The sequence below is a fragment of the Otolemur garnettii genome, unplaced genomic scaffold (genome assembly GCF_000181295.1).
Source record: "Otolemur garnettii isolate 467f Iridium unplaced genomic scaffold, OtoGar3 scaffold00108, whole genome shotgun sequence".
NCBI lineage: Eukaryota > Metazoa > Chordata > Mammalia > Primates > Galagidae > Otolemur > Otolemur garnettii.
Window position 1 is genome coordinate 206800 of NW_003852503.1, and position 12612 is coordinate 219411.

Below are 12612 nucleotides of genomic sequence, written 5' to 3' on the forward strand. Positions count from 1 at the left end.
TGCCTCAGCTTCCCCAGTAGCTGCGACTACAGGCGCCTGCCACAACGCCTGGCTATTTTTTGGTTGCAGCCGTCATTGTTGTTTGGCGGGCCTGGACTGGATTCAAACCTGCCAGCTCTGGTGTATGTGGCTGGCGCCTTAGCCGCTTGAGCTACAGGCAATGAGCCCCGGTGATAGATTTTAAAGTGGCTATTAGAATGCCTATCATGGCCTTCAGACCTAACTAACTACCAAAATAAGATGAAGACCCAGAATTCATAAAAGCATCTGTTAAAAAATCAACAGCTTAATTTCTAACCTGGAAACTCAGAAAGTCCAATAATCTGGGCCTATACATGCATATGGTAGAAAAATACACAACTGACTATGACTAATGGCCTGACAAAAAAACAAAATGACATTTTTTATTTGTCTGAAATTTATTACTACTCCCACATTGAAAAGAACTGTCAGGTTAGCACAGAATTAAGATCTAGAACTCAGATGGAAAGGTCTACATTAGGCCTAAGTTTTAAGACAGAAAGATTCAAGATAATGAGTTGAGACTCTTCAAGAAAACCCTTTATAAAGGGGAGCAAAAGTATACTTCAATTTTGACTCAGATTGTTAACAACACAGAAAACGGTGGGAAATTCTTAGTCCACAGGCTGCTTAACTTGGGTAATGTGTGTGTGTCATGAGGCTAAGCAATGACAAGTTTGTTTCTCAACTATAGCAAAACTGTGATATTTGAAGATTGATTTGTTAAATATTAACTTGGCAACAAATGAAACCTCCCCATTAATTCCAGGTTTAACCTACAAAAATAGTCCACAACTACACTCGCACAATCAAACATAGGCAAGAAAGGAGAGTATATGTGCTGACTAGCCAATAGCTTCTTGAAAAGACTTGGAAGGAGCCAGATCCTTGAGGCTTTTCTTTCACACTTTTGGAACATTCTGGGGAGTCCTCACACAGCCATTCTCAGTATGTCCTCTTACTTGCCTTGACTTTATTTTGCAAGATGACAAAGAGCTGATTTTTTTTTTTTTTTGCAGTTTTGGCTGGGGCTGGGTTTGAACCCACCACCTCTGGCATATGGGGCCAGCACCCTACTCCTCTGAGCCACAGCACTGCCCAAAGAGCTGATGTTTTGTTATCAGCTGCTTCTTGGAGCCTAAGACTGCCCTGGATTTACCCGCTCCCTTTTAATTTGTCTTGAAAGCTTCTCAAGCATCAGAGTGGCCATCTAGATGAAATCACTGCATTCCAGGGGAGTGATTCTTCTTTTCAGAGGATTACTTTTATAATATTTGATTGTCGGACTTGTGAGGCTAAGATAATAGTACTATGTTTCTGCATGGGTCAATACTTTTTTTTTTTTTTGGAAACAGAGTCTCCCTTTTAATTGTCTAACTCACCCTTGGTAGAGTGCCATGGCATCACAGCTCACAGCAACCTCAAATTCTTGGGCTCAAGTGATTTCTCTTGCCTCAGCCTCCCGAGTAGCTGGGACTACTGGTGTCCGCCACAATGCCCAGCTATTTTTAGAGTCAGGGTCTCACACTTGCTCAGGCTGGTCTCAAACTTGTGAGCTCAGGTAATCCACCAGCCTTCGCCTCCCAGAGTGCCAGGATTACAGGCATGAGCACGGTGCAAGGTCTCCTAAATTTACCTTTTAATATACTCTCAACAATTAGATTTAAACCAGGAACTTATTTATTTAAAGCTATTAAAAAGAACTGTAGGGGCAGTACCTGTGACTCAAAGGAGTAGGGTGCCAGCCCCATATGCCGGAGGTGGAGGGTTCAAACCCAGCCCCAGCTAAAAACTGCAATAGAAAGAACTGTACCAGGCTCGGCGCCTATAGCTCAACTGGCTAAGGCGCCAGCCACGTACACCTAAGGTGGCGGGTTCGAGTCCCCAGCCCGGACCCGCCAAAACAACAATGACGGCTGCAACCAAAAAAAAATAGCCGGGCGTTGTGGCAGGCGCCTGTGGTCCCAGCTACTTGGGAGGCGGAGGCAGGAGACTCGCTTGAACCCAGGAGTTGGAGGTTGCTGTGAGCGTGATGCCATGGCACTCTACTCAGGCGGACAGCTTGAGGCTCTGTCTCAAAAAAAAAAAAAAAAAAAAAAAAGAAAGAACTGTACCAGCCTGGGCAACATAATAAGACCTTGTCTCTATAATTTTTTTTTTTGGACAAAGTCTCATGTTGTCACTCTGGGTAAAGCGCAGTGGCATCATCATAACTCACAGTATCTCAATCTCTTGGGCTGAAGACTCTAGGTACCCGCCACAATGCCAGCTAGTTTTCCTATTGTAGTAGAAATGGAGTCTCGCTCTTGCTCAGACTGGTGTCGATTCCTGAGCTCAGGCAATCTACCCTCCTTGGCCTCCCAGAGTGTTAGGATTCCATGTGTGAGCCACTGAATTTGGCCTTACAAAAAACTTTTTAAAAAATTGGCCAGGCACAGTAACACACACCTATAGGCCCTGCTACTTGGGAGGCTGAGGCAGAAGGATCACTTGAACCCAGGAGTTCAGTGCTACAGTGGGCTATGATCACACCACTGCAACCCAGCTTGGGCAACAAAGTGAGAGCCTTGTTCTTGTCTCAAAAAACAAACAAATAAAAGAACAGCAAACATAGTATCACTGGTAACTCCAAGAACTCCCAAGAACTGTGATATTTTGACGGAAAAGATAATGCTAAACTCTTAGGAGGAAGATCAAGAGGTGTGGACCAGTGGGGAAGACTCTGACCCTGAACTTTCTAAAGACTTTCCTCTAGCAACAGACTTCTTTTCCAAATGCATAAATAGGTCATCTAAGAGCTTGTTTTCTAATTCCCAAAATAAAGTACTATAAGGCATTTAAGCATCCCACTGGCCTCCTCCTGTCTCATCTAACCCAAGACTAAACTCAGGTTCCCGTGACTCTTCCTTGTCTCTCCTGGAAACATCCAGAAATCTACATCCACACAAGCAAACACCATAAACATGCTTATTTTCATATAACATATTTATTTCTTCTTGATGTATACAAAATTCTCAACACTTTAGATGCCCACTGGAAAACATAAGCTAAGAAAATACCAATCAATGACATGCATCCTTGGTGGTCTGGCTGTCACTTCCATAGCACATCTAACAACCTCCTGATCCTCCCAGCGGTCATTAAACTAGGGCAGACACAGTTTCTGGAAAGGCGAAGCATCTACTTACTGTGCTTCTTCAGAAGACTCTTGTTTTATTTTTAATGTTCTCTTTGTGACAGGTATTTCATCTGCAAAGCAAAGATTTTTAAACACATTATATTTTCCTAAGTGATGGCACACGTTTAAGTACCTATGTTTACTGCCCCACTCCATCCTTTCCAGTGCCAGGCCTTCATTCTAGTGTCAAACTGTCCAATGCCAGATTTACAAATATGACTCTTACGTAATAAGATGCGTACATTTATATGCAAGATCAGAAACCAGCTCTACAAGTATAAAATTCTTCAAGGTCACCAGCGGATTTCTAGCGAGGAGCTTAAAGCTTAATTTCACTGCAAACATGATTTCAAAAGAACAAGAATGAAAATCATTCTGTTTTGTTTAGATTTCCTGTGTAGGTTTTACAGAGCAATTATTCCTCCAGTATCAGGATTGGCACATACTACACGGTATTTTTTCCCCAAAGGTTTGAATGACTTAACTCTGTGTGGCAAAAACCAATGTTGTAAGATGCCAAAATAATTTCGACCTTGTTACTGTTTCCAATTAAGAGGCAGTGATCACTGAGCATCTGCCCTTTTTGTTCTTCTAATCTTGAAGTCCATCCCTCACACACTGTTGCTCTTACAGTTTTAAGGCCTCTCTCTTTTCTTTCTCTCTTCTAATATTTGAGATTTTTAAAACAGCATTTGTAAGAAACGTATTAGCATTTAATCCTTTTTTTTTTAACACTAATATTTCTCTCTCATGAATTCTGTAAAAAAAAAAAAAAAAACAGTGCCCACGGACTTGATCTTAAGCGAGGGAGCACATTTATACCACCAATCAGAGCAGTTGCCTGAGTAATAATTCACTGGGAAGTAGAGAATTTACTTATAAGAGAGCACTTGTTACACAACTTACTGTTAAGGTACAATGGCTGCAGTGGAAATTGATTAGTACTTCTAAATTATAAAAATCAAAATCGGAGCACTGAATGCAAAAAGAAACAACAACAAAAATCCCTGCACATATACTCTTATTTAGGCCATCCAAGTTAAGATTTGATGTCTAGGAGTTTTATTTTCCATTTTGAGTGACTATCTCTGTGCATAAATTGTTCCAGCTAACATTGGGATGGGATCTCTCAAGGACTTTCAAGGACTATGAGCACTGACACAGTTCAACGTCCACTTTTCTCAAGATAAATGGAAGATTCCTCTCATTTTTTGTTCAGACTGAAGTCTGAGGGGGGACCTTCTCCAAATCGTAAATAGAAAAGAAAAGGTATTTGGGATAAATTAAGGAAAAGTTAGTTACATCTATGGCAGCTGGGCCAAGAGTCAATCCTCTTGGCAGTCACCTTAGAACTGGGAGGTGCAGGATATTTAAAATTGTACAGGATGCTCCCTGTTGCTGAGCTTCTGTGTGTAGCTCCAAATTAAGCATTCTGGGCTCGATGCCTGTAGCTAAGCGGCCAGGGCACCAGCCACATACACCAGAGCTGGTGGGTTCAAACCCAGCCCAGGCCTGCCAAACAACAATGACAACTTCAACCAAAAAATAACCAGGCACTGTGGCGGGCGCCTGTAGTCCCAGCTTCTTGGGACACTGAGGCAAGAAATCGCTTAAGCCCAAGAGTTTGAGGTTGCTGTGAGTTGTGATGCCACAGCACTCCACGGAGGGCAACAAAGTGAGACTCTGTCTCAAAAAAAAAAAAGAATTAAGAATTCTGTGTCTTTAGGAATCTTGTTGGTACTGCTATCACCAAATGACCAACACTAAGCACTAGCTGGCACTTTACAGCCAAACCAAGGACACCTGTATTGTCCCAAATAAACTGGCTACATGCCTTGTAATGACTAGTGGGAACAGAACCAGAAGATGCCTGCCGATAAGTACCAGTGCTCGTATATAAAAGTACATACAGACACACACCCTTCAGTGTCATATGCATTGCTTCTTACCCAATTCCTGATCTGTTGGGTAGCCATGGAGATCCCGACTGTGGTCTCCCCAGTCCTCCTGTGAATAGTCCTCCATAGTGCTGCCATCTGACTCCAGCTCCTGGTACAAGCCACTACTGTTAATAAGTACAGGCTGGCAGGGCTGAGCATCCCATCCTCCCTGACCAAACACCTGTTCCAACTGTTCAAATGTGTAACTGCTCTTTCTTTTCCCAACACCATGTTCTTTCACCCGACTGTAACACCTGCGAAGGGTCTAAGACACAAAGTCTTTTGTTATTCCTTTAAAGCTGTACTTCCTCTTCCAGGTACGGACCACAGATATTAATTACTATTAGACAGACACAGACAGACAAACATAGACACATTGTTACAGGAATGCTAGATTTCAAATTCATTATTATATTAGAAAAAAAAATACTATTTAGCATTTATTCAAACATGTTATAATTCAAACAATTATTTTGCAATTAATTATCCATTAAACAACAAGAAACATTACAACATTATTGCATGTACCCCATACACATACTTTTATACCCCCACCCCCACTTAAAAAGAATAAAGGGGGGAAAAATACAAGAAATACCAGCCAGCCAATAGGATGCACACCTGCCACAGGAGAGAGAGAGCTGCTATTGTGCCCAGAATTTGGAAAAAGTGAGGGAAGGGAGGACAGAAAGAAGAATTTCCCAGAGTGAAGAATAACTTCCTTGCTCTTGATTAAGAAGAAATACAGGGCAAAAACGACTGCCTACACAACTTAGCTAGCAAAACATACTGCTTACATAGTCTGTATTTTTTACTAACTTGGTCTTTGTAGAAGCTGCTAAAATTTAAAACAGAGGTCCCGTAAATAATGCTACAAATTCCCAGTCTCAAGCATCACTTGTCAAGGAACAGTATGCTAATACCTCCATCTAAACTTGACAATGTACTAGTCTATACTACCAGCTCATGTTGCCACAAACCAACAAATAAGGCCAATAATTTCTTCTGGGGCGGGGGGGAGAGCAAGGGAGAGGGTGTTGTGACAGTTCACGGCTTCTCTGCCACGTGGGTACACAGCAATAACATGCAAGTCCACAGATAAACCCAATCACCTTCCACTACACTTCCATTTTCTTCAGGGTTTTTATTTCTAACACATATTTCTCATTAGTAGCCCAGTTGCCTAAGTTTAATGGTGTATATTACGCTTTCTTTTTTCTTTCTCGGTGGAGACTGAGTCTTACTTTGTCACCCTCAATAGAGTGCTGTGGAGCCATAACTCACAGCGACCTCAAATTCTGGGGCTCAAGTGGTCCTCTTTCCTCAGCCTTCTGAGTAGCTGGGACTACAGAAGTCTGCCACGACGCCCAGCTATTTTTAATTTTTTTTAGAGACCAGGTCTCGTTCTTGCTCAGACCGGTCTTGAACTCCTGAGCTCAGCCAATCCAGCCTGCTTCAGCCTCCCAGAGTGTTAAGAAGACAGGCGTGAGCCACCACGCCCAGCCCTTATGCTGTTTTCTATTTCAAAAGATAAACCAAGAATTTAAGTCCCAGCTTCCAAATTTAGTTTAGTTACATTCGGTCTCTATATTATCTCCTTCTCCCTTTGTTATTTATACTCCCTCTTCTATTTTCCCAGGTTTCACTCTAAGAATTTTCTTGAGAGACAAGACCCCTTTTCCCTGGTGCCTCCCAAATACTTTCTAACTCTACTGTGCAAAGCCAGTTCACTTCAGACTTAATGGATACGCATTTCTCCTCAATGTGAGATTACTTTCCATAAGCCAATATATTAACCCTACTCACCAAACTAAAACAACTCTTAACATCTCTATAGAGCCTCCTTGAAAGTTCAGTATCTTTAAATCGCAGCTGACAATCTATAAGATACTCTTTCAAATATTTTGTAAATCTGTCCCTTGAGGCCAGAAATCCAGATGGGTAAAAAGCATAATAAAGCAGGACATACGATGATCTTCCTCACACGTAAGCAGAGCCGTGGTTAGAGTCTCCCACCCTAAAGCCAGCCAGCCTAGCCTGCTTCATTCTCCCTTCTCCAGGTCTCTCCTGGGGGAGCTCAAATGAGGCCTTTGAGAACTGAGGTTTCCAATAAAACAATCTCTTAAAAAGTGTTTCTTCCTTCTATTTATAAAGGACAGTCACAACCACATAAGACAGAACTTCCCAGAACAAACCAGAAATATAAACTCGGGAAACACGTGCCACGGGTAAACCTTCCAATGGAAGGAGACAGATCCTCACAGCAGGGCTCATTTAACTTCTACATCGTCCCTTTTCCCAGTGCCCTCTGCCCTCCTTGCAGGGATTGGAATTTAAATTGCAAACAACTCCTGACAATTTATTTTTATCTCACAATGTCTAGTTTTCTGCCTCCAAGAACACCCCAACCACTCTTTTCAACTCCTCCAAGGACCGTAAATGGATAGTCCCAACCATGCCCCTTTCACCCTTCCAAGGCCATAAATGGAGAAGGAGACCAGGCCACTGCTCACTCCTTACTGACTGCCTAGAGAAAAGCATTCAGCACACAAAACAGCCCATCAGCTTTTCCACTGAGGGTTATTACAAAAATCAGGGAATGAAACTAACATGCCTTTGAAGAAAGGTACCACACTTATCAGGCATCAGCAAAGCCACCAACCTTTGGTAATACACATGGTGGGAAACCACAGACTCTTATTCTCTTTGAAACCATAAAATTGAGCTCAAAATTTCACTTAGCTTGTGTAACTGTGAATAAGGAAACTAGTAGTAGATACGGGAGAATAGTGGGGTATTTTATATTTCATCAAAGGAGGCTGACAGATCTTGCCACCTCTTATTTTGTGGTGTACTTTTGTAATACGCTTTTATAGTGCAATATGCTGATCTGTAAAATATCTATCGGGTTTCTGAAGATGTCTGGTAACTTATAAATCCATGATAGGAATCTGGTGTATTGAAATAATATCGAAAAAGATCTCCAAGTTGACTTGAACTGTCTCAAGATATAAATACACTTAAGAGGTAACTTCTGGGTTCAGTAAAGACCATAGTTCCAAGGAGAGGCTGTTTAAATAGGACACATGAACTAAGGGGAAAAAAGTAATGAACTCTAACATCAGTTTGACTCCTACTATAAGAAACAATGGGATTTAGTTAAACTTGATAGAATTTAGAGATGGATAAAAAGGACCCATAGAGACCATAATAAATCAAAAAAAGGTCATGCTTTCCACACTCTCAATGCTTAACCAAGGCATATAATTAAAAGACTGTATGTCTGTGTCAACAGCCCTGAATAAACCAACTTAAAAGCAAACTCTGAATCTGAGGTTACAATAACGCCCCTGAATCCAGGACAAACAGAAGTCTCACCTCCCATTTCAGACGGCTACCAAATCCAACAGGAGCCTGACTTTGGCCTTGACAGACAGCCACGTCCCAGTCAACACAAAAACCTTGCTTCCCTTCCTTCTTCTCTTCCTTCCCTCATTTTGGAAATCTACAGTAACTTAAGCTCTAACGGTTTTCTAAAAATTAAGATCTTGGGGGGAAATTGGCTTAAAATAATTAAAAACTATTCACAATTTAAAATAATAATTTGCCTTACTGTCAGAAATTTCCCTGGTAAATTGATATTACATTTCTGCGCCTTCCCTGGAAGAAGGGCTGTGAGATAATACTATTTCTTGAATGAAGCCATGGGGACAGAGGCCAGGAGGAGCCAAGATAATCCAGACAGGAGAACTGAAGCACAGGGGACCCCTGGATCAGGCGGTCAAACCAGAGGAGTTCAGGAGTATTTGATTTGGAAGAAATGCCAGGTAAATGCTTCCTAAATCCACCAGGCCAGGTGCTTACTGACTACAAAAAGGAAAGAACCAGAGAAAAGATCTGAAAGATGTCCCATTACCAAAGCAGGGGGGAAAGTAAGATGGCTGACAACAGATAATTTATAGGACAGAGGGGGAAAGTTTTGCCAAGTTTAATATTAGAGTAAAAGGAAACGAGAGAATAAAAAGATGACATTCATTGTGGATGAATGTGTGGGGAGTCTACAGGGGAGGGAGTCAGGTAAACAAAGGCAGGGGTTGTAGATTGGCAGGATTGGGGGTTTAACGGCAGCAATGCAGAGAAAGACCCAGGGTTACAGTACACGTAACATTAAATACAGTGCACAATGCAGCTATCTTGCCAAAGTAAGTAAATCCAGTATTGGGTTGTATAAGCAGAGGAATCACATGTAAGCTATGGAGGTGGCTCTTCCTCTCTATTCAGCACCGGTGAGGCCACAGCTGGAGCACAGCATTCAGTTCTGGGCATCGAACCAGCTACAAGAGAGGGAAATTGTAGAGTTCAGAAAAGGGCAAATAAAATAATGAAAGGCTTGGAAAATAAGGTCTATAAAGCAGGGCCAGTGGCTTCGTCAAAGCCCTTCCTGACGTTATCTATGCGACTTTGGGGTGAGAGTAAGGTTTCTTTTACTTCAGTGTCCTCCAATCCCTCCTTGGACTCTCAGGAAGTGGGAAGAATTACCTTCCTCCCTGGTACGGCCAAGTAGGCAGCAAACTACATACATCACAAGGGCGTGTGCCCACCAATTCCAGTACCGGCTCAGTCATTTTCTCAAAATGTGCCCCATTTCATACAATCATGAAGTAATTACCAACAAAACCACTGTTGTAGCTAATGGACCACGGGGAAAGGAGCATGCAACAGGGAGGGGCAGAAATCGGGCGTAACAGCTGTATACACGTGCTGTTTAGAAAACACTGGCTGATCAGTCTAAGAAGTCAGATGAAACATAGTCAATCTGCAGGAGGACAGCTTAGTTATAACAGCAGGAAACAATGTTATAAGAAAAAACAAGCAGTGAAACAGATTTCCAAATATAGGTGTCAAGCTGGCCCTACTAGAAATACATTAACGGAGTTATGATCTTAACCCACTGCCAACTAAAATTGATAAATTTGGAGATTCCTTTCACCCAAATACACTTACTTGCAAACAAAGCCTTAACAATTATATATTACACTCCACAAAAGATGAGGATATTACACTAGCAGGAACCCTTCAGTGACTTATTTTCTTATAAGAGTATTAATACCTCAGATTAAAGCAAGTGTATATTTTGAAGCAACAAAAGTCTGTGTCAAGTACATCTTTCTTCTTCCCGTAAAGTTACTGCTTTTTTAACTGGCACAACTAGTTGCTCTTAGTTAACTGAAGCAACAAAACAAAACCAAGTGTATTTTAACAACTTTAAGACTCAGGGTGGTGCCTGTGGCTCAAGGAGTAGGGCACTGGCCCCATATACCGGGAGTGGCCGGTTCAAGCCCAGCCCCGGCCAAAACTGCAAAAACAAAGCAAACAAAAAAAAACTTTAAGACTCAAAATTTCTCTAACTAGCTGTATTTCATTCCTGGGAACATAAAAGAAAGCAATCTTAAATAGCAGACATAAGTCAAAAAACACATTTCTGCACACAGTAATAGCAATGTCAAGAAGGCAGTATAAATTCCTATATATCTCCTTGGACCTAGAACTGCAATGATTAGGAAGTCACCTAAGGTAAAACCCATCTGGGGCTAGAACTTGTACAGTACCTACTTTCTTAGGTCATAAATACTGTATCTGACAAACTGACTTCCCATTAACTTAAATTCCTTAAAACCAGCCAAGTGGCTCGGCTCCTATAGCTCAACCGGCTAAGGCGCCAGCCACGTACACCTAAGGTGGCGGGTTCGAATCCCCAGCCCGGACCCGCCAAACAACAATGACGGCTGCAACCAAAAAATAGCCGGGCGTTGTGGCGGGCGCCTGTGGTCCCAGCTACTTGGGAGGTGGAGGCAGGAGACTCGCTTGAGCCCAGGAGTTGGAGGTTGCTGTGAGCTGTAATGCCACCGCACTCTACCCAGGGGGACAGCTTGAGGCTCTGTCTCAAAAAAAAAAAAAAAAAAAAAAAAAAAACCCAGCCAAGTACAAAAATTCAACCAAAGAAAATCAAAAAGAAAAATGTATCAAACCTATATTAACTCCCCCAGTTCTCAGTACTACAGAGCCCAGTTTTGGCAAGTAAAACAATCTTTTTATACTTAAATCTTTTGCTTTTCCTGTTTCTCTCCAGGGCAGAGGTTCTTAACCTCTCTGGCTCCCATACACAACCTGTTCCATGCAGTTTCGAGGGGGCACATTAACTCACTGTGGAGCCCACGTGAGGACCTCAGGTTAAAAAATTCTTACTCTATATTATGTAGTTTTTTTCCTCCACAAAAGACTATAACATGTATTGGTCAGAAACTCTAAAATAAGGAAGACTTAATTTGTGTATTAGGACTTTGCAAGAGATTCTAAAGACTGGAATAAGCAGGTTGAGTACAGTTAACCAGTCTGCTCAGTATTCTGCTTGTTTAAATGAAGTAGCACTAATATTTTCTTTCTTTTTCTTTTTTTAGAGACAGAGTCTCATTTTATTGCCCTTGGTAGAGTGCTGTGGTGTCACAGCTCACAGCAGCCTCCAGCTCTTGGGCTTAGGCGATTCTCTTGCTTCAGCCTCCCGAGTGGCTGGGACTATAGGTGCCCACAACGCCCAGCTATTTTTTTTTTTTTTTGGCAGTTTTTGGCCGGGACTGGGTTTGAACCCACCACCTCTGGCATATGGGGCCGGTGCCCTACTCCTTTCAGCCACAGGCACTGCCCGAACGCCCAGCTATTTTTTGTTGCAGTTTGGCCGGGGCTGGGTTTGAACCCACCACCCTCGGTATATGGGACCAGCGCCCTACTGAGTCACAGGTGCTGCCCCATTAATATTTTCCTTAAGAGGTAAACCCCCTGTTTCTTGAAGGAAATAAAGAAGGATATGAGGAAATCACTTTACTCTTTACAAAAATATAGCATTCTTTTCCTTCTGCTGGGCAAGAAATCTTTTTTTGAGACATGGTCTCACTTTGTCGCTCTGGGGTTGAGTGCCATGGCGTCATACCTCACAGCAATCTCAAACTCTTGGGCTCAAGTGATCCTCTTTGCCTTAGCCTCCCAAGTAGCTGGGACTACAGGCGCCCACCACAACACCCTGCTAGTTTTTTTTTCAAAGACAGGGTCTCACTCTTGCTCAGGCTGGTCTTGAACTCCTGAGCTTAAAAAATATACCTGCCTCAGCTTCCCAGAGTGCTAGGATCACAGGTGTGGGCCACTACATCCGGCCAGGCAAGAAATCTTTTTCTGAAGTGATAAATAATATTAAAAGATTCATTAGTTATGCTGATTATCTGGTCTACTTGTATCACATAGTACTCAACCATCCATTATCTGACTGACTTTATAAATGTAGATGCTAGTTGCTACTAAGTTAACAACTGAAGACGGAGAGCCATTCGCCTAGAAACAAGTACAGGGAAGGAACTGACTGCCTTCCTGCCTTCACAGCCTAATGACAAAGCTGTCACAGCTTCCAGTTTTTTTTTTTTTTTT

At 42.2% G+C, this 12612-nt stretch overlaps 1 protein-coding gene across 2 annotated transcripts in view; it reads right to left on the reverse strand.

The window, feature by feature from the left end:
- MSANTD2 (Myb/SANT DNA binding domain containing 2) overlaps positions 1 to 12612 on the reverse strand; it is a 37662-nt gene that overhangs the window by 2136 nt on the left and 22914 nt on the right. Inside the window, exons 2-3 of one of the 2 annotated variants that reach the window (XM_023517338.1) lie at positions 5149 to 5248; positions 3210 to 3270 (exon numbers count right to left, since the gene is read on the reverse strand). In XM_023517338.1, the coding sequence (XP_023373106.1) occupies positions 3210 to 3270; positions 5149 to 5248 (161 nt within the window). Of the gene's footprint in view, positions 1 to 3209; positions 3271 to 5148; positions 5249 to 6626; positions 9474 to 12612 lie in introns of those variants that run through there. The other variant, XM_012809535.2, reaches the window with a different exon arrangement.